This window comes from Filicampus tigris, chromosome 13 (genome assembly GCF_054856515.1).
Source record: "Filicampus tigris isolate MCC_2025a chromosome 13, RoL_Ftig_1.0, whole genome shotgun sequence".
NCBI lineage: Eukaryota > Metazoa > Chordata > Actinopteri > Syngnathiformes > Syngnathidae > Filicampus > Filicampus tigris.
Window position 1 is genome coordinate 1,622,116 of NC_141229.1, and position 21,543 is coordinate 1,643,658.

The 21,543-nt window shown below is 44.3% G+C and overlaps 3 protein-coding genes across 6 annotated transcripts; 2 read left to right on the forward strand and 1 right to left on the reverse strand.

Annotated features, from left to right (window-relative positions):
- The first annotated feature begins 747 nt into the window (after positions 1–747).
- Positions 748–5,987, forward strand: pgrmc2 (progesterone receptor membrane component 2). The gene is made up of 3 exons (XM_086050049.1): positions 748–1,191; positions 3,550–3,705; positions 4,738–5,987. The coding sequence occupies exons 1-3, from the start codon at positions 837–839 to the stop codon at positions 4,842–4,844; spliced, it is 618 nt and encodes a 205-aa protein (XP_085906175.1). The 5' UTR covers positions 748–836; the 3' UTR covers positions 4,845–5,987.
- A 1,712-nt stretch (positions 5,988–7,699) lies between these two features.
- vps29 (VPS29 retromer complex component) lies at positions 7,700–11,797 on the reverse strand. 2 transcript variants are annotated; one of them, XM_086049188.1, is made up of 5 exons: positions 11,574–11,662; positions 10,642–10,653; positions 8,782–8,973; positions 8,270–8,505; positions 7,700–8,039 (listed from the first exon to the last, which is right to left on the reverse strand). In XM_086049188.1, exons 1-5 carry the CDS (start codon positions 11,583–11,585, stop codon positions 7,922–7,924), a joined length of 570 nt encoding a protein of 189 aa, XP_085905314.1. In that variant the 5' UTR covers positions 11,586–11,662; the 3' UTR covers positions 7,700–7,921. The 2 variants fall into 2 exon arrangements, with proteins under 2 accessions (XP_085905314.1, XP_085905315.1); XM_086049189.1 differs by lacking the exons at positions 10,642–10,653; positions 11,574–11,662 and adding an exon at positions 11,681–11,797.
- Positions 11,798–12,035: 238 nt separating this feature from the next.
- On the forward strand, positions 12,036–21,103 carry eif5 (eukaryotic translation initiation factor 5). 3 transcript variants are annotated; one of them, XM_086049187.1, is made up of 13 exons: positions 12,036–12,115; positions 12,704–12,990; positions 15,156–15,243; positions 15,346–15,444; positions 15,547–15,628; positions 16,372–16,544; positions 16,639–16,750; positions 16,832–16,962; positions 17,034–17,195; positions 17,403–17,564; positions 17,667–17,831; positions 19,043–19,183; positions 19,737–21,103. In XM_086049187.1, the coding sequence occupies exons 4-13, from the start codon at positions 15,373–15,375 to the stop codon at positions 19,833–19,835; spliced, it is 1,299 nt and encodes a 432-aa protein (XP_085905313.1). In that variant the 5' UTR covers positions 12,036–12,115; positions 12,704–12,990; positions 15,156–15,243; positions 15,346–15,372; the 3' UTR covers positions 19,836–21,103. The 3 variants fall into 3 exon arrangements, with proteins under 3 accessions (XP_085905313.1, XP_085905312.1, XP_085905311.1); XM_086049186.1 differs by lacking the exon at positions 12,036–12,115 and adding an exon at positions 12,207–12,221 and having other exon boundaries at positions 15,156–15,444; XM_086049185.1 differs by lacking the exon at positions 12,036–12,115 and having other exon boundaries at positions 12,556–12,990; positions 15,156–15,444.
- The last annotated feature ends 440 nt before the right edge of the window (positions 21,104–21,543 follow it).

The following is a 21,543-nucleotide window of genomic DNA, read 5'->3' on the forward strand; positions in this document are numbered from 1 at the left end:
GCCAAATGAGGACATACAGGTGGCAGCACAAGTGGGCGGGTGACGTGCTGCGTTCAGGAAGCCCTCGTCAAACTGAACACCAGTCGCTCAGCAACGAGCGTCGTCAGGAAACAAACGTCAGAGGTTTATTTAATGCATGCCAAATGCATCTAAAGGCAGCGCAAGATGTTTCGTGTATTGACAGAAAAGTGACGGATTTTTACGTGATGTGACGATGTTGTTTTTTTTTGCGGTGGGGCAGGGGGTACTTTACATGGATAGCACGCCAAAGTGACGTCGGGTCGAATCTTGAGACCCTTTAACGCATGTAGATTCTCCTGATTTAAATTTGATGTAATCCAGAAGAGAAATTGAGCATATTCCAGGCAACAAAATACTTAGAACACACGTTAGAAATGTTTGTTTTAATGACAAATACATCCGAGACAATGTTTTGATAGCCAGAGAGATAACACCATAACCAAAACAACACAGGGCAAAACAGACCGGCACGCCAATTCCTAAGAATATTTTGAAAAAAATCAAACGTATTTTCTTTTCTTTTGGGGGGGGGGGCAATGGTTAAATGTCCATTTTGTGGTCGATGTGGCGGAAAAACTGCATTCTTCCACATACGTCAGAATAACAATAAATGAATGATTTGTTCCCACAATATTTTATCAGTAGATTCTCTCTTGGTTAGAATTTTACTGTTTTTTTCTCGCGATTTGGGGGTTCTCAAATAGCGCGTTGAAGCCCCAATTATGGGAATCGCGCTCTCGCCAAGCCGTCCTCTTTTTCCCGACAGCCTCGAACGCATCACGAGGCCAGGGGCGGGTAGACGCTAATCGTGCAGTATGGCGGACGATGGAGACAGCTCGACCGCTCCGCTTGACACCAGCGGCGGCCAGGACACGGCGGATGAGTCCGGCGGCGGCGGGGGGCTCGGCCTCGGCGGGATGCTGCTGAACGTCGCCGTGGTGCTGGCCGTGCTGGCGGCGTGCGTGGCGCTCTACCGCCGCTGGGCCAGGCGGCTCGGCGCGGGCGGCGCGGACGGGGGCGACGAGGCCTCGGCGCTACCCAAGATGAGGCGGCGGGACTTGACGCTGGAGCAGCTGCGCGAGTACGACGGGCTCCGGAACCCCCGCATCCTCATGGCCGTCAACATGAAGGTGTTCGACGTGACCAGTGGCAAGAAGTTCTACGGGAAAGGTGCGCGGACGCTTTGGCGCTTCACGCTTCTCTCGCACTTCCATGTCCTCAAGCAGACAATCGGGCGTAAAGTCGCTTTGTGAATCGAGCGCTCGCCTCGCTCCTTTTTGGGGGGCTTTTGTCTTATGAGTGGGGCTAGCTCGCTGCTAACGAGTTTAACACAACCACCGGGAGACTATAATGTTCGCGCTCGCCTTAACCTCGTTGAAACGTGTGTTTTACGAGATGTGACTGTTTACGTGGCAACAATAAGGTGTAAAGGAGCTCCGTGAATCGCGGGCTAACCCCAACTATCGTTTTGGTGGGGGTGAGGGGGGGGGGCTTTTGTCTTGTTTTGAATAGGGTTAGCAAGGTGCTAACTGGTTACCAAGACCACTTGGAGAATTTGTTGACGTTCGCACGCTCCAGTTGAAAAAGTCAACTCAAATGTGCGTTTCGCGATACGAGATGTGACTGTTTACGTGGCAACAATTGGGCGTAAAGTCGCTTGGAGAATCGCGGGCTCTCGTCAATTCTATTTGCCGGGCGGGGGGTGGCTTGCGTCTGTTATAATTGGGGATGGCGACGTGCTAATTAGTTAGCAGGAGCACCTGGCGACTTGGGCACAAGCCGCAACAAAGTACACTAATTCGAAACACACGTTTGAATGTGCGGCGTTTCAACGTTCGACGTTTTAATGTGCGACATTTGACGCTTCGCGTGGCAACAGAGGCGCCAAACGGCGCCAAGTTCGAATTGGAATGCTAACGTTAGCGTGTTAGCTTGTTGACGTGCACACGCTGTGACTGCTCCTTTAAAAACATGGGCTTGAAACCCTACTTTGGAACCCAAGCCCTGGCTTAAAGTCCTACTCCAAAGCCTTCCATGAAACCCAAATACTTGCATTAAAACCCTACCTTGAAATCGCTAACAACTCAGAAACTCTAACCTTGCCTTGAGACCCTAACTCCGGCTTGAAACCTTACTTTGAAATTTCAAACCTTCATTGAAACCCTAATCCTGGATAGAAACCCTACTTTGAAACTATAACCCCGGATCAAAACCTTACTTTGAAACCCCAGACCTTCCATGAAACCCCAACACTTGTTTTGAAACCCTAACTCTCACTTAGAACCCTACTATGAAACCCTTACTCTGTCTTCAAACCCTATTTGGAAACCCTAACACTTGTTTTGAAACCCTAACACTTGCCTCGAAACCATGTTTTGAAACCCTAACCCTGGCTTAAAACCCTACTATGAAACCCTATTCGGAGACCATAACACTTGCCTTGAAACCCCAATCGTTTCTTAGAACATCATTTTGAAATCCCAAACCTTCCATGAAACTTGAACACGTGCCTTGAAACCCTATTTTGGAACCCTAACTTTGACTCGATATTACCCTGGCTTTAAAGCGTTCATCTTGGTCGCTTGAATTGGATAGAGGTGGGAATCTTTTTGGGTGTAGCACCAACACGTCCTCTCAGCGCCGTATTTGTCCACCTCGACTCTATCCGAAAACATCGTAGCATGCGCTAGTGATGAATACGTGCTGCTTTGTTCTCGTTTTCAAACAAGAAACGTCCCCTAAAAGAGCAACGACGCCTCGCAGCGCATTCCGATGCAGGAATGCGAGTTGAAGCGGCTCAAACTATTTCTTAACACTTGATGTACCTTCGTCACTCTACAAGGAATGTTTTTTTTCTCTCTCTCTATATATAAATAATACAAAAGACCAGGATGGTATGCGTCTTTATTCCGTATCAATTTCATATACTTCAGCTTTCTTTTTTTTTTTTTTTTTTCTTCACTATTTTGCTTGAAAGTGAGATCAACCAAGTATCCAGTTCTCTCTTTTGAATGTGAGCGCGCAGACGGAAAACATGTCAGCAGCAAATATTTATCTTCACACTTTGGGCACATCTAATCTGTATGCTGATAATAACGCACACCTACACGCTTCGCTGCCTGTGTGTACTCTGTAACGATGTAGTGTGGAAATGGGAATCGGGTTTAGTGTGACATCGAGCCGCGTGGCCTTTGTCATGGCAGAACGGTGACACGCCCTTTGCGACGGCAACAGTTTTGTGCCAGGCTAAACGGCAAAACAACATTCCGTCAGCCATGCCTGTCACCGAGTGCCTGACGGCACAGTCGCCACAAGAGGGCGCCTTGGTTTCGCCGACCGGTATCTGTTGCGAGTACCCGATACCTTGAAATGAGCCCGGTATCGGTACTCGCCCATCCCTTGATTTACCCCCATAAATGTGCCCTGCGATGGCAAATGCCGTTTTCTTAAATGTCTTTTTTTTTTTTTTGCATGATGCGATGACGTGTTGAGACGTGGATTTGCCATGAGTTGTTTGTGCCGCCTCAGAGGGTCCGTACGGGATCTTCGCGGGTCGCGACGCGTCCCGAGGCCTGGCCACCTTCTGCCTGGAGAAAGGCGCCCTGCCGGACGAGTACGACGACCTGTCCGACCTCAGCGCCGTCCAGATGGAGAGCGTCCGAGAGTGGGAGATGCAGTTCATGGGTACCCCGCAAATATTCACACGTCAACGTCACGCGAAAGGGCAAAAAAAGTAGCAGTCGCTAAAAGAGCCTTTGCACCTTTATTACAGTGGTTGACGTCTCCTTTATTCATACATCAAATCAATTAAAAGAAAATGTATATTTTTCTTCCTGTTAAATGAATGTGATGGTCAATTTGGGGGGGCTGGAAATGAAATTGTTAAAAAAAAAAAAAAAAAGTTTTGATGTGCTTCAAATTTTCAAGTTTTTGTTTTCAAGAATTACATACTTGAAACAAGTCATTCATATGAATTTTTTTGTATTTTTTTCTTTTCTGTTGAAATTATTTCAGGTAATTGAGGTTTGATTGTTATTGAAAAGGAAATTTGATACTTTTTTTCCATTTGTTTTAGTAATCTGTTTTGGGGGGTTTTGTAACAGTGTACATGTTCTTTAGTTTTTTCCACAAAAGGAGAAAGTTGTTTTATTTCAAATATTTACAAATCGTTTTTTAAAATTCTGAAACATATTCACTTTCATGCTTTTCCCGCCGTTATTTTTGCATTTTCTGACTTAATCTTCTTCCCCATCTAAATTTCAAATGTCAACTTTACGCCTTTTTTCCTTGTGTGTAATTAAGTTTGGCCATGATGTTTTTCGCCTAAAATTCAAACATTTTGCATTATTAAAATTGAATACAATACAATTTTATGCAGCGGATTTAGATATTTTTATAAAGTTCTGTTTTTTCCCCCATATGATTTACATTGTTTTGAAAAAAAAAAAAATTAAATAAAATAAAAAAAATATATGTATATATACATAATTACAATGAAATTTATTTAATGATATTTTTGGGATAATTGACATTATTTTTTTTAAGTCTATTGAATTCTATATTTTACTCCATATTTTCTTTATTGGTTTACTTTGGTGGGTGCGTTTCAATTTCTTAAATACGTTTGCTTTTGGATGTATTTTTATGAAATTTTTTGTTTATTTCTCCCCTTGCATCGGACTGATTGCGATTATTTATATTTTGTTTGCGTTTCAGAGAAGTACGACTACGTGGGCCGGTTGCTGAAGCCCGGCGACGAGCCGTCCGAGTACACGGACGAGGAGGACATCAAAGACATCAAGGAGCACCCCAAACACGACTGACTGCTTCCTTACTCCCTAACTTCCTAATTTCCTTCCTTCCTTCCTCCCCCCCTCCGATCCCCACGGCCCCGCCACCCCCACCCCCCACCCAATTTCAACCCCCACTCGGACCGCCACCATCTTGGGCCTCCCTCTCTTCCTCTCCACCTTTTCTTCTGGGCGGGCGTCAGGAAAAGCCCTCCTCCTTTTGACTCTCTCGCTCACATCCGCACTTGCTTGTGACGGCCTGTCAATCAAGTCGTCTGTCAATCAATCATTTCACTCCCTCGGGCGCAGGTGTGGCAGTACCAAAGGTGCGAGGCAGGGCGGCGCTCTCTCCTCTTGTTGATGAATTCTCGTATCGTAGGAAGAGTAAGTGAGTTGCGGGGGGGGGATTTTAGAAAGGTGGGATTGGAATCAGGTAGTCGGGGGGGGGGGATTTTAGAAAGGTGGGATTGGAATCAGGTAGTCGGGGGGGGGGGGGGGTGTTAAAGAGTAGTTGATTGGCGTTCCTAATCAATCGATTCAGTTGTTTACAAGCCGGCTACAAGTCTGTAGGCCCCCTCACCCCAAATCCCTCTTATGGTCCCCTTTCAAAAACTGAATGGTCCAAGTATTAGTCGTGCCTTATTTGCTTTGTCGTCTCTGGTGGAGAAGCCACCAGCCCTCCTCCCCCATAAAAAAAAAAAAAGGCACATGCTGATTAGTCCAATTTGCTGATTAGTCCAATTTACCGACTTGTAAATAACTAGCGCTTAGGACTCAAGTCAGTCAGTCAGTGTTACTGCCATGTTCATGTAGTCCACATTTTGTTTTTCTTTCTTCTTAAGCCAAATCACCTCAGCCCCCACCCCACAGTTGCTGCCCCCACCCCCCTTTTCCACTTTGTGTGTGTGTGTGTGTGTGTGTGCGCGCGCGTGCTAGTTTGGGGGAATGTTGCAGACGGTGTACATACGAAACAATATCCATGGTTTTCTTCAAGCATGTGCAACACAACCGTGAGTTTGGCCCCTTTGCCACCGTGTTACGTATTTAATGTCAGCTGAGTGCGTGTGTGAAAGTGTGTGCGGGCGTGTGTGTGTGCGTGCGTGCGTGCGTGCGTGTTTGCGCGCCAGGCAGGAAGGGATTTGTTCATGCAAAATAAATGGTTTGGTTAATAATTGATTCTTTTGTCTCTTGTTCATTTGCCCGACCAAAAAAAAAAAAAAAAAAAACATATTTGGTCAATGCAAATGTTGTGTGTAAGTGAGCGATACAAAGCAACGCATACGGTTAGTATTTTTCACAATCAGATGCTAACATGCTAATGCTAATACACGGTTGCCAGTCCCAGCGGTGCCGCCAGGTGGCAGTATTGTGCTCACGTCGTACTGTTTGCGCTACGACTTCCGTCAGTAGTTGTACTCTATTTGCCTTTTTTTCCACCATGATCATAAACGTAATTGCAAATGTCACTTTTTGGGTTGTTTATCTCCAGTAGCACCACTGAAACAGGAGTCCGGTCCTCAAGAGCCCCTAGCCAGCCTGTTTTCCATCGCTCCCTACCTGCAACACACCTGATTCAAATGAGCCGCTCATCAGCGAGCTTTACGCAAGCCTGATAACGATTGTGATCGTTTGAATCAGGTGTGTTACAGGCAGGAAGAGATGGAAAACAGGCTGGATAGGCGCTCCTTGACGAACGGACTTGAGCACTCCTGCACTTAAACAACGAGCCGAAAGGAAAAGAGCAGTTTGCCCGTCATGCAACTTTTGAGTGAGTAGTTTGACTTTAATTTAGTTTGCCTCGTACACACTGCCAATTCCAGTACTACTGAGTTAGGAAAAAACCTTCCTGTTCTCTCCATATTGGCGTCGTTTGACTTGATTTTATTATGCTTGACTCGTTTTTACTAGCGCATTTCAAACTGACGTTCAAAAGCTTCATGTTGGCCACAGTTTGACCCTGTAATGGACTAATTTGGAGTGTCAATCACAATTTTATACGCGAGTTTGTATAACGCCACTAGGTGGCGGTATCAACAGGCTCAACCGAATAGAGGCAATTTGCAGTGTGGGAGGTGGGAACTAGTGCCAAAATTGTGTTTCGGTGATTTTAAATTTTTTTTGGGGGGGGTGTTAAAAGAGCTCGAGGAGCCTGTTAGGGGGGTAGGCTGCTCTTGAGATTGTACTTGCATTTAATAATAAAAATTCCAATTTTATATATATATTTTTTTACTTTAAATTGGTTAATCAGTTATAATGGAAATTAATATATATATATATATTTATTTCATTTAGTCATTTTAATGTATTTGGAACAATTTTACATAGGCATAACAATATTGATTAAATAATTGGGTAATAAGCTACAAATGTAAACCAAAACAACTGAGCAAGAATTATTTGATTAATGAAAAGTGTAATTTTATATATAAGTAACATTTTACACTATGAAATGATTGGTTAATAAATTAAATGAAAACTACAAATGGGAATGACTTCATAAAACCTTTTTTTTTTTTAACCCCAAAATTGATTAGCTAAAATGTATCAATTGAGTAAAGAATTTGGGGAATTTTTTTTTGAACATTTTAATAATTGGATAACCAATGATTTAAAAATATGAACAGGATTTAACAATGTGCAATTTAACATTTTATGGATTTTGGTTTAGGTAAAATATATTTATTCATTAATCAAATTAAATTGTAAATGAAGTTACTTTAACTATTAAAATGTTAGATCAAAAACATTTAAGTTAAGTGTCTTGACATTTCTTATTAGGAATGGATGCTTTACAGTTCAAATATTAGCAACTCCATTTCACGATATAAACACGAAAAAAAACAAAAAAAACGAAACTTGGTGTTGTATAATGGAAAACAAAACAAGAGTGGAGTTAAGTCATTTATTTTGTGTGAGGTGGAAAGAAAGAAATGAGAAGGAGGCTAAACGCTTAATTAGCACGTGAAAGACATGTTTGCATTCAGTACAATGACAAAACTCCAACACAAGCCAAAAAAACAAAAACAAAAACGGAACCTTATGAACAATATATTACAGGGCTGACACTGCCCCTTAGTGGAAAGGAATGGAACACCATCTGGGCCTGCTTCTTAAGATTTTTTGTACTCGATTCTTTCCACTTTGACGTCGTCTCCGATCAGCTGGTAGACGTACGTCACCACCGTGGACGCCTGGATGTCCATAAGCACGAATGAGGGAATTATGTTGCTACAAAAAAAACCCAAAAAAGGTTCATGTTACTACTAACGGAGACAAAAAAAAAATGAGGCTATAAATTGAGAAAACAAAACTGAGGCAACACAAACACTAGCATGTTGAAACAGAGACCAAACACAAAACTGCCGACACAAAAATGGATCATGTCGCTACCAATTAAGACAACAAAAGTCGGATTGCTGCCGCAAAGTGAAGCGACCCAAAATGAGGATTTGTGGTACCTTTCGAGCGCGCTGTAGGCGCCGGTGGCGGATCCGGGGTTGATGTAGAACTTGTTCTCGTTCTCAAAGGCCTCAAACTTGTGCGTGTGTCCCGAGATGAGGATGTCGACGTCCAGCTGCCTCTGCAGCAGCGCCAGGCTGGCCATGTCCCCCCACGGGATCACCTGGTGGCCGTGGATCAGGCCGATCTTGAACTGGCCCACCGTCACCACCTTCTGCTCCGGGTAGTTCAGGTTCTGGGAAGACAGTTGCAAAAGCCCGCTTGGATGCTGGTTCAGGTTCTGGGAAAGTGTTTCTTTCACACACGGTCGCGGTTGACCGTGTTCAGATAAGGCAATCAGATGCCACCTCGGGAGCCGGAACATTTGTGACCGGCAAACTGAACCGCTAGCTTTCGCGCAGAACAGCGCCGCGGTTAAGCCCCGGCGGGCCTCGAAACAGGCGGCGGTGTAAACGATTCACCTTTGAAAGGTTAGTGCGGTCGGACAAGCTTTCTACTAGGCCACACCGACCTCGTCAAAGTCCCCGCGCACGATGTGGACGTCCCCGGCGAGTGTCTTCAGGTAGTCGTAGCTCTCCTTAGTGCACAGGTTTCCCGTGCACAGGATGTGTTGGATCTTTCCCGGCACCAGAAGCTTCTTGAACTTGGCCGGCAGCGTGTTGCACCGGTGCGGAATGTGCAGGTCGCCTAACACCAGGACCAACTGTGCGAAAAAGCAGACGACTCAGACGGTGTTTAGGGGGAAAAAAACACAGGTGGGCTAGGAACGCCTCCCTGCGGGACACCCAGGCAGAAACACTCTCGCTCCGTTTGAGTGAGTGCAAAGCCGAGCGAATTGACTGTCTGAACTCCAACCGTTTGATCTCCACGCCACCGTTTCGTCCCCCGCGTCTCGGACGGACAGCCGAGTGTCGGACAGCCAATGAGCCACCGGGTGGTAGTTGAGACTTTGCCTTTGGACGTTTTCACTCAAGAATGCAAAAAGCCCACACAAAACGTCAACGGCTCCACTCGGACGCCGGCCGAAGCGGCGGCGGCAGCGAACTTCATCAAACAACCTGAAGAGCGTCTTTCCTCAAAGAGTGGCTTCTTCTAGTTCAAGAGGACACCTATACTTGTACACGTTTCACCAATTTGCATTTCTCGGTACTTATGTTGGGTTCCTATCAGCTTTGCACCCAAAGGTTCCTTAGCGGCAGCATCTTTTTAACGCCGATCAATTGCCCTAGGTCGAAAAGTGAGGCCAAGAAAATGGTCATCCAAATTGTCATAATGGTTGTCACAAAGCCACAAATTCCAGGAACCTTTAGTTCTTGTACTTTCTGCAGCTAAATGGTCCCAATCAGAGAGCGTATATTTAGTGCAGCAAACCCGACCCCAAAGGTTCCCGGAGCTGTCGAAAGTATGAGCTCGCGAGTAGGGTCTGTCTGTGGCTAGAAACTTTTTGACTGTTGACCATTGTTTGAATTAGCGCTGGCTTCAATTCGTGCCGTTGAAATGCGCCAATCTTTCCGCGGTTGTTCGTTCAAAGTGGGCGTCGACTTGAGGCGAGGCCACTATTTGAGGATACGCGGCAGAGTTGGGGAACCTTAACAACACGTGCCTCGTTGGCTTAGCTGGCCAAGACCGCAGCTCGTGTTCGGAGCGTAGCAACGGTAGCATTTTGAGCTAACAACAACCTCCTGATAGCTTTCGGCTAACGGGAACGTTGTTGACCGTGGAGCAGACCCGAGGCCATTTTGACTGTTGAATTTTGGGCGTTTGGAACGACAATGCGGGCGAGCGCGTCGCTTTATCTGCGTTTGCTTTTGCTTAGTGGTTGTCAAACGTTTGACACTACTTCAAAGAATAAATCTCCATAACAACCGAAATGAAAAGTTAAACTGTAGGCGACAAATTTACCGCACGGGATTTAAAAAAAAATAAAAATAAATAAAAAAAAGTTTGGTCACTGTAACATTGTGCGGTTTAAACATTTGCGGTGATACTTTTGCAAACCACAAGAGGGAGCGAACTGCTGTTCCAGGCTGCGTTTTGGGGGTGTGGCTTAGCAAGAACTCATTTCAATACTCCGGCCATAGGTTCCCCATCTCTGGGATACATCAAGTAGTCCAGTCTTTTCTGAACTTCCGTGTGAGAAGAGAAAGCGAGTTGGGGAAGCGTTTTTGCACAAAATGATTCCCCAACATTTTTGTTCGTTAGTTTCTGGAGAGTTATGATGGCGCTCATGACTGTATGTATTGCAATGTCCAAAAAAATTTAAAAAAGAAACCATCAAGCGAAGGTGTGTTCTATTTTGTGCTGCAGACCTCCTGAGTTTGGAGTTAGCGAGCCAGGCGAGAACAAGTGGCATCCACCGCGGGGCACTTACCCGGTGACCAGCCTGGTTGATTGGAGACACGCAAGCGGGATGGAAGAAGGCAATATGTGCGTGGATAGAATGACACAAGCAAGGAATTATTATTTCAACAAAAAAAACAAAACAAACATGGTTTTGAAGGGGGTTGAGAGAAAAAGGCAAGCAGATGGGAGAAGAGAAAAAGGTGGGTAACTGAAATTAGACATCAAAAGCAAATGGACAGACAGATTAAGTTTGATGTCAAACAAAATGAATTCAGTTTGAAATGCGACGTGATTCGTTCGGCTGTTAATAGTTAGTGATCGCTTGTAGGGGTTGGCAAATAGAAGAACAAAAACCTAATTTTAGCATCTTGTTAAAAAAATGCATCCTTTTTCATAGCATTTGATCTATAACTGTAAAGACATACGCCACTGAATTATATTATGAATAATAAAAGCAAATAATGAATACATGTTTCAATCAATCCGAATTAATCCATATTATGACAGGCCATACTTTGCCCACCCCTGCTATCATTCATACGAGACAGTTGAACACGTTAAATCACATTTAACGACCAACACGAAGAGTTAATGATTGAGTCCATGCACAGATGAATGAAATTATTCTGTTATGTGACGTCACTCGGATGCATCTTGCATCAAACTTGACCAGTCGCGTCTGTTAGCTTGTTAGCACGGAGAGCTAACCAGTTCGCCAACAGAGGAAAAAAAAAAAAAGTCGCGTTAGCGTCAATGTTGCGCCACGCACACAATCTGGGGATTGAAATCCCAGCACAAAGAACGCCTCCGTGGCTCAATTGAAGACCTAAAAGTGGGTTTATGTCATTCATTCTGAAAATGTTGTGCTACTAAAGTGAAGAAGCTGTCATGTGACCACCATCTCCGACTTGAGGCGTCACCAAGGGAAAGAAAAATTAAACAAGTCACATCGTTTTACACCTGAATGCGCATCGTCGCCCGCGTGTCTGTCACCGAACAACGTGCGGGAAATGGCGCTCTAAGATCGCGGCGCAATTGTTACTTTTTGCACGATAGTTCACACTCACCATCTTCAATTCCGCTGTTGTGCTAGTCAAGTTGAGGAAGCGCGTACGTACGTGCGTAACGGCGTGCGTCACACGTCACGATGTCAGCCAATGAGAAACGAGGGCAACAGACGGTGAAGCAGTTTAGTGTAGATTGTATTTCCTTTTTGATGTTTCAAAATAAAATCATTTGACAGGTTAAAATGTGGGACTATTCACATGTAAATGATTTCAATCCGCTTCCAAAAAATGTGCTTACAGAAATAATGGTATCCATCTATCAACTATCTGAACCGCTTACGTTTCCGAGTTCGTCGGCAGTTTTAACTTGAGCTTTATTTTGACTAAATCGTCAATTCCGGAAGTAATACCATATGCCGCATATGCAAATTTGAGACCTCGGTGGTTAAATCGACGTGTGGAGCGAGCAGCACCAGTTCCCAGAACATTCTAGAGGTAAGGTGCCGCTATTTGTTCATTCAGTACTTTACTTTATCAGACTCCTCACGACACAAATTATACGATCGCAGAGTGACCCACCAATAACGTCGAGCAAAAGCAGGTTGGGTTAAACCCTTTCATTAATTTAGTACGAAAAAATTATCGCCATTTAATCTGCGTCTGAAGCGCCTAGCTAGTGAACGACGTCACAGCTCTTCGCCCTGTTAGCATCTGGGCTAGGACTATTTCCTGACGATCGGGTTACGGGCTAGTTCCTGACATACGTTGGTCGATTTCGCGTGAATGGTTTGATTTAGGTCAATGTAATCATTGGGGTTCATCTTTTGGGTCAGTCGTGGATAATTGCGTGTGGTATACTGTGGAAAATCGGGTCAAATGTGACGCTGAAACACATGCGACACTTGCGTAAGAGTCATTCCTCCATTTGGAGCTGGCGGTAAAACACCGCAGCCCATCAGAACCGGCCCGTCGAATTTCGGCCTCCTTTTTAACACTACGCGCGATGTTTTTTGAGTACAGAGTTTTTTTTTTTGGTTTCCCACATTCGCAAATAACGCCTCTCCCCTCCCGTGGTCTTCCAAGGTCTCGCCACCACAGAGGACGTTTTTGGATACAGCGGCCCACGCGTCTTGTCAAGGCTTTTGCCCCCCTCCTCCCCCTTCGTCGGTCTTTCCCCCTCGAGCATCTTAATTAAAAAGAAAAAAAAAAGCGAGAGAGGCCCCCCTCCTCCTTCCTCATCATCCTCCTCGTCACACAGCACCCGAGAAGCCTGCTGCAATCGATACAAGACCAGCGGCAGTCATCGACATCGTTCACTGCGCCTCTTGGGACGATCAGCGTTGTGTTTATGTCTTTATTTTGCGAAAACGGTAAGTCGCAAATGATGCTTGGAGTGTTTTTATTTATTTTTTTTAATGAACGTTCTTGACACGATGGTGAGAGCGGAATTAACATGGCTACGGGCGCTATTTGTTTAGTGGGCGCAATCAAAATGGCGCCTCCCATTCACTCGTGTGCATTGGCTGCATGACGCACTATGCGCCAAGCTAGGCTAATGAGCTAAGCTAACTAACCTGTCTGCCTGCCTCCCGAAATAGCTTCTGGGATCTCGACCAGCGTCGGATTTAATGGTGCCCGTGTGAAAATAGAAGACAGGCGCCCGAAATAAGTTGGTAATCGTCACCAATTTAGCATTAGTGAAGGACTTCATTTTGATGAGCTGCTAACAAGAGCTGGCCTTGTGTAGAATAAATCCACTGTCAACCCTTAACCCCTCCACACTTTTGCCCTTGCGCAATGACGGCCCTTTACAAACATATTTAGCATTTTTTCAAAGCCACTGTGGGTAAATCACACTTTTGTTCCTTTCATTTGGCCTAATCTGCCTGCGTGTCCTGTGCCGGATCACCGTGTGTATGTTAACATAAGGTCAGCAAATTCTTCATGCGTGTATGTATGAAAAGAGACTCTTTGCAGTAGCAGTGTAAAACGCGTTTAGTTCACGGGCCACAATCAGCCTAATTTGATTTCATGTATGCTGGACCTGGCCGGTAATAAGATATGAATAACGATTCTAAATGTGTTCTCATTGTTTTGCGGTAAACGATCACAAATACATTAAGAAAATCACTATAAATATATCAAACTGTTAAACCATATGAGTCATTGTTTTCAATGACCCATTTGCAATCTCCAGGTCAAAGCAGATCTATACATGTAGTTTTCGTAAAACGGTTCTGCTCTTGAAATAATTTTCAATTGATAAATTTCCACAACAGTTCGACAACCTCAGCTGCCTCATCACGCTCTGGAAACTAAAGTTTAAGTGTTTGGAAAGAGGGTCCTGTTATCGCTCTGCTTTCAATGTCTGTACATAAAAACCCGAGTTGTGGCAATGCATGAAGAAGCAAGCATAAAAGGGTCCCACCAACAAACCAACTCTATGAACTGAAGTCGTTGACTGATATTTTGCCATATTCCATGTCATGAAATATTTGTATAGTAGGTGTTCTTTTGCATGTAGTCAGATCACTTTGCTCCAAAACGTCTATTGCACAACTTCAAACATAATATTATAGAAAAGGTTATCCCAACTTTACTTCAAAATGTCATATTTGGTTAATTTGAAGTCTTAATTTGGTTAGAAATAATTTGATATTGAATGAAATTGGCTATGTTCAACCATGCCTTCAGTCTCCTCTTTTGTGCTCAGGCAAAGTATAGAAAGAAAGTCTGCTAAATACAGCCGTAAAATGTTAAGCAGGGTTGAGTAATCGTACTTTTTTTTTGTTTGTTTGCTTTGCTCCTATCCTTTCCTTCTCACCGAATCTGGCCTGTGCTGGATCACAGAGGCTGTGGCCGTGTGCGCGCACCGGAGCTTATTTACTTAATTGGTCAGCACTTTTCTTTTTGTGCGTGTGAGCAGAAGTCATCCAGCGACACTAAGCCACTATGGTCCCCCCCCCACACACACACAGTCAAACAGGAATAATTGGAGGTGCTTACGTTGACGCTCCAGTTGAGTTTTGACTTTTTGTAGTTTTGAGCTCATGAAATGGTGGCAACTGCTGACATGACAACGCGCTCAAATAAGCACAGCCGGTTGTCCACAGAGCTTTGTTAAAGGCCTGCAAGGGGACCAATTGACTTTACTGCCTGGTAAACGCGCAGTTGCGTGCATTTAATGACACCAATAAAATTGCCTTTTTATGTTTTAGTTTTACTTATCAATGTGATGTCATAAGTATTTAAATGGAGAAAACACGAAGCTTCAAACCTGGAGGATTGCATAATGTCCATATAGATGTGATCCCATGCTGCAAAATGCTCATTGTAAGTGCTTAGTCTTAATTTCAACTTGGATCAACGATCACAAGCTGAAAGGATTTCGCGTCAAATCGCAAAGCCGAATGGAAAGTTGCACTTGGACGTTTCTCTTTTATTCTTCCAGTGTCACACTGTATGGAGGTTTGAAGTGAGTCGTTTAACGGAAGCGTTTCCCTGACTGGCGTTTTTGTGGCTGTTTGTGTTTCAGAGCTGTTGCGCAGCCGTTGGAACCTGTGTGGTGGAAACTTAGCCTTCAAGCGGGGAGCTTGCGGCCACAGCGGCACGGCGTTTTTCATGTCAGAGACCGAGCGCGCTTGCAGTCGTTTATGTCATCCCCTTTTTTCCAGACAGAAGATCCCGGAAAGTCCCCAATCACGATCCTCTTATCTCACTGATAGTAGCGCCGCCCGCGTCGCCCAGCCAACATGTCTGTCAATGTCAACCGCAGCGTGTCGGACCAGTTCTACCGCTACAAGATGCCCCGTCTGATTGCCAAGGTCGGTACCGAGACGAGAGCGAGCGAGCGCCCGCCCGCCCGCCTCCGCGACCCGGACCCGTGCGCCACTGTTACATTTTTGTATGCGTGTGTTTTGCTTCAGGTGGAAGGAAAAGGGAATGGAATCAAGACGGTCATTGTCAACATGGTCGATGTTGCAAAGGCGCTGAACAGGCCTCCAACATGTACGTCCCGTTATTTTCATTTAATGGAGAGGATGGCCACAGATTGGCGTCATCCCGATTGAAGGCCAACATGTGTTGACGACATGCAAAGACGATTGAAGCGCATCACAAAGCACCGTCGATGCCTTTAATATTGAGGAAGAACAACATTTAGTCGCCACTCATTTTTACTCGCATGAATTTGATCCTTTCAAGCCGTTCACTGACTCTGTTGAAGAGAACAGTCATGTGCAAATGTGGCTTTTATGCTTTTTTTGGAAAGCAACCTGGAATATTAAAGAGATAAGAGTGGACGGGCCGGCCCACGAACAGAAAAAATCCGTATAGGACAGTCAAAAGTATTTCAATGAGTTTATACATGTCCAGTGTGTAATTTTTTTAACCTATTGTCAGTGCTCGTAGTTTCCTGGATTTACTTTTGAGGACATTTTTTTTGTCTCATTTTGCCGTTCAGCCCGTCAAATCCATCCAGTCAGAGCATTTTTCCCCTGATAACAAAATAACACATTTCCAATATTGTGACAGTACTGTGATGCACTTTTGGATGTAGTTTAGTGTGTGGGTGGTACTTTTCAGTATTGTACTTTAGGTGTTGGTGATATGATTAAGGGTTTGGCAAATGAGTTTTTCCACATGAAAATCAAGAATTGGCGTATATTGAACAACTTGAATTTGACTCGTCTGCCTTACAAAATGTGAAGCGATCCAGATTTGAAATGTTTCCCCATTTGTCCCCTGGGCAGACCCGACCAAGTTTTTTGGCTGTGAACTCGGCGCTCAAACCCAGTTTGATACCAAAAACGACCGTTACATCGTCAACGGCTCGCACGAGGCCAACAAGCTGCAGGACATGCTGGACGGGTTCATCAGAAAGTTTGTGCTGTGCGCCGAGTGCGACAACCCAGAAACTGACCTGGTAAATGATCGACTCGCATCGAGCGCCGATGCGGCCTCCGCTCGAAAAACAAATTCTGTTTCATGTGCCCCCCCCCCCCCCCCCTCGCTCGCAGAACGTGAATCCCAAGAAGCAAACCATCGGCACGTCCTGCAAGGCGTGCGGGTACCGCGGCATGCTGGACACCAGGCACAAACTCTGCACCTTCATCCTCAAAAACCCGCCAGGTGAGACGATAGGCTTCACGGCCATCCGGCACCGTCGCATCTGAACTCGCCTGAACCCCAAAGCCGCTTCCCTCACTCCAGAGGCCAGCGAAAGCGGCTCCACCACCGCCAAGAAGGAGAAAGAGAAGAAGAACCGCAAGAAGGACAAGGAGAACGGCTCTGGAAGCGGAGAGGCCGGAAACCAGGAGAACTTTGACGCTCCCGACGCCGTGGTGCGTGGAACGTCCTCGCCGGGGCGGCGACGGCCCCCGCGACGGCCCGCTCACGTTGGCCTGCCTTTCAGGACGGGGACGACGACGACGACGACTGGGGGGAGGAGACCACCAAGGAGGCGCAGAGGAGGCGGATGGAGGAGATCAGCGACCACGCCAAGAACCTGACGCTCAGCGAGGACCTGGAGAAACCTCTGGAGGAGAGAGTCAACCTCTTCTACAACTTTGTCAAAGTCAGTGTCCTTTAAAGGCTTCTATACGACTGCAACCAACGCCTAATGTAGTTTTTTGATTTGATTGTTTTTGCGGGGGCATGAGTCGGTTGTCTACAACAAAGTAACATCCCAGACAGAGCACTTGATTCCAAACTTGTCTGGACGGTTTGTGGAGCCACTTGAAAATGGCATCTGCTGCCAGTTATTGTTGTCATCGATGCGCAGCAAAGGAAGGAGAGCGGCGCGGTGGACGCGGCCGATAAGGAGATCCTGGCCGAGGCCGAGCGTCTGGACGTGAAGGCCATGGGCCCGCTCATCCTCAGCGAGCTGCTCTTTGACGAGAACATCCGCGAGCAGCTCAAGAAGTACAAGCGACACTTCCTGCGGGTGCGTGCGTCCGTCCGTCCAAAACCGCACTTGACCGACTTTTCCTGCCTCAAATTGAACCAGAGTTGCTACGTCGCTGACGCTTTTCTTTTTCCATCCTAGTTCTGCCACAACAACAAGAAGGCCCAGAAGTACCTGCTGGGCGGCTTTGAGTGCGTGGTGAAGCTGCACCAAGTCCAGCTGCTGCAGAGAGTTCCCATCATCCTCAAAGACTTGTACGACGCCGACCTCCTGGAGGAGGACGTCATCTTCGCCTGGGCCGAGAAGGTTCAACTTTTATTTATTTATTTTTATTTTTAATCCTCATGCCAACATGACATTGTCTTCGGAGAGTTGACGTATTTTTCAAGAAAAAAAAAGAACAGAGATGCACTTTGATAGCATAAAAAGTCTTTTTTTTTTCCCTCCCCAATTTAAGTCAAATTTGATTTTTGCAGAAATTCTGTTTTATTTCTAATCACGACCGAAGGAGCAGGTACACACACACATGCCAAGAGTCATAAATTCATCATATTAAAGACATAGTTTAACCAGGAGAGAGTTGTATTAAAAAAATATATATTAGTAAAAAGCCTTCTATAAAAAAATGCCTTCTCTAGAAATAGGACTGTTTTGGTGGAGAGAAAAAAATAAGCCTTTTGGACTTAATTCCTTTAATAATTAAAAAGAAAAAAGGCGAGGGGAAATATTTATTAACCTTTAATAAAGAAACATGGAAGTTGGAATTCAGTATAGAAATCCCAGTCCCACAATAGCAAGAGAAGTGGAAATTAGGGCCCGGCTGACAGTTGGTAAGCAAAAATCTGACTTGGGAATAATCGGCCAATTAATTAATAGATGATAAATAAAATAAAATGACTTCTTATTGGGTCCCTTCAACAACGCTTCCAACAACAAAAAGGTGGAATTACAGGCAGAACATTTGACAGTTTAATATTTCCCTTTAAAACAGTGAGGAACTTTGAAGTACAAAAACTTGAAAAAAAAAGCATTTATTGAATTTCTTTCAATTGAGGCCATAAGTGTACGTCTGTGGTCCCCAACCACCGGATCGCGCAGATGAAAAAATAAACTTCGGGTGTATTTCTTATCCAAGGCTGAAAAGTATTTTATTTTGAAAAGTCACCCGATTCTCAGCGGCTACGACAGACTCTTGACACACGGCAAGACGCTACGGTAATTGTCTGTCTCGTAACGCAAATATTAAACCCAAAAGTTAGCAAAATTTTTTTTTTTTTTTTTAATTATTTGCTCATATCGGTCATGCACTTTATTTGTTCTTTGGTGTCTGCTGATTGTTAGCGTTAGCATAGTTACCATTTGAAAGTGTTGTTGTTAGCCTTATGTGTTGGTGCTGCTCGTAAAATGACATAAAAACACAGTGTGTTTGCATTTGTTGCCGTTGCATTTTATGAACCAGCCAAGGCCCTTCGCATGTTTTGGTCTGCATCGCTGACGTGCTGTTTGGCTGCCTGCAGGTTTCTAAAAAGTACGTCTCCAAGGAGCTGGCCAAAGAGATCCACGCCAAGGCGGCACCCTTCATCAAGTGGCTGAAAGAGGCCGAGGAGGAGAGCGAGGGCAGCGAAGAAGACGACGAGGAAGATGATGAGAATGTTGAGGTAATGTCGTCATGGTGCGCCAAGTGGGCTGGCACTGAAAACTTAAATGTTGGTTAAGTGCCTTTGCATTGTGCATGCTTGGTCTTAAGTGTGATTCTCCCAAACGTAGGATGTTCATTTATCTGTAAATCCTTTTTAAGGTTTTAAATGTGGAAAAAACAAAAAGCACTTTTTAATTTTGCAGTATTTAAACTGAAACGAGCCTGGCCAACAAATACTTTATTTAAACACTATTAAATTCTTTCATTAAAAGTGTCTAATCAAATTCTGGTTTGGGGAAATTTAATCATTTAATAAATGCCTATTTTGAAAATATTTGTAATACACTTGATTTGAAAAATCTTTCCATGAAAGTGGTTGGGGGAATTATAGGAATGTATGTTTATCATGAATATTGTGGCGACTCCTAGTGGTCATGTCATAAAGTGCTAAATTTGTTCCAAGTAGTTGAAGTCTTAAATAAGCCTGTTGGCTGTTAAGTGTTTCACACAGCTGAAAGGTGCCTCTTTATTTTTCTTGTTGTAACATTAACCTCACTATCTGTGCCCACCAGGTGGTTTATTCCTCTTCGGCCCGCGAGCTCAAAGTGGAGACGGTGAAAGTGGAAAAACCGGAGAAGGAAGAGGAAGACATCGATATCGACGCTATCTGAGAAGCTTGGATAATATTGATGAAAATGATGCTTTCTTTTTTTTGTTTTTGTTTTTTGTGCGGCTTTGACTCACGATTTTGAAACGGCTGAACCATTAACCCTTGCCACCCTGTAACCACCTGACTCCTCCCCGTCCACCCCTTGCTTTGAGGCATGTTCACGTAACCTAGCGTGCTAAGCTAACTGGCTGCACATCCTCTCTTCTGTCACGTCGACGTGCATCCGAGCCTTGAAACATGACACGAGTTGCTGCGGCGCTCATTTTGGGGAGGGGGGCTTTTAATCATGCCTGGTTTTTTTGGGGGGGAGGGGGGGGGGGGTCATTGCAGTGCACTTTTTTTGGTCCCTTGTATTTTTCCACTCAATAAAGAAAATGAATGTTTTGCTATCCACAACTACTGCGTTCACTCTGATTGCTTCTGAGTAGCCCAGAAGGAAAATGCGCACCGGGAAATATAATGACATTTTATGCCATGAGTATACTGGACAACACATTCACTGAAAAGTTTAAAAATGTCAAATTATAATTTTGTCTTGCTGTAGATGTTGCCACTGTACAGTAAGATAATGAAGTGAGCTACCTATCTTGTACAGCATGAACATGCGTGCACTCGTATGCTCCTTTGGTGTTGGGGCACAATCCTGTCTGCTTCACCTCACGCTTTGCAGTTTAATAAGTTTGTAACAAAATTCGTAAGTCAAATTGCATCGAGATGTAAAGCAGGCACTTACAAAAAGCCTCCTTTGTAGTTTTACCAATAGATGGTGCTGTTGCTCTGCTATGTCTGCTTTTGTGAGGCATTTGTGTAATTTCCGGTGAGGCTGGCTGCACACACTTGTAACCTTGTCTTGTACAATAAGTATTTGAAGAGGAAATATGCAATTGTGGCTATTATTGGATTCAAATTGACTAAAGCACACAGAGAAGTAAAATTGAAAAGAATCAACTACATCCCCGCCTATGCAGCAAATTTTAATCAGGTTTTTGAGAGATTTTCATTTTTTTTTTTTTAACTCATTCACTGCCAATGTCTTCACAGAATCTAGACATTCAATCCCAGGTAGTATGTGAATATATATATTTTTAATTTTTTTTTCACATGGTAGGGTGAAGGGGGGTATGAAAATTGCTGGCTGTGAATGACTTAAATTTGACCTACATAAGCTTGCACAATATGGGTTTTACCACTCATTGTAATTTATAGCTGTGACGTTTCAGAAGAAAACCTGTTGCCCAACCTGTCTCTTAATAAATGTTATTAAATATATGACCACTTATATGATTATGAAAACGTGATGTGCTAGTGAAAAAACAAGAACATTCGGAAGCAGAACAAAAAAAAAGTTTACTTGCATCTCTGGTTAAAAATTTTATTGACCCGTGTAATTAATGGGTCTTTTTTTTAATTCAGTTACAATGGCTGTCGATTATTGGCTAGGCCCCATTCCCCTGCAAATAGTAAGGATCTCCACTATACTATTCTATTTATTGATATTTTTTTTTTACACTCTTAATGTGCAGGTGAGGCTCTGCCCCGTCTGACCGCACGTCACAGTACTATCATACTGTTAACATTAGTGAGTGTTGCTTGAATGTAGCAGTGTTTTATTCTCTCTCTCTCTCTCTCTCTCTCTCTCTCTCTCTCTCTCTCTCGCTCTCTCTCTCTCTCTCTCTCTCTCTCTATATATACATATGTATACATATATA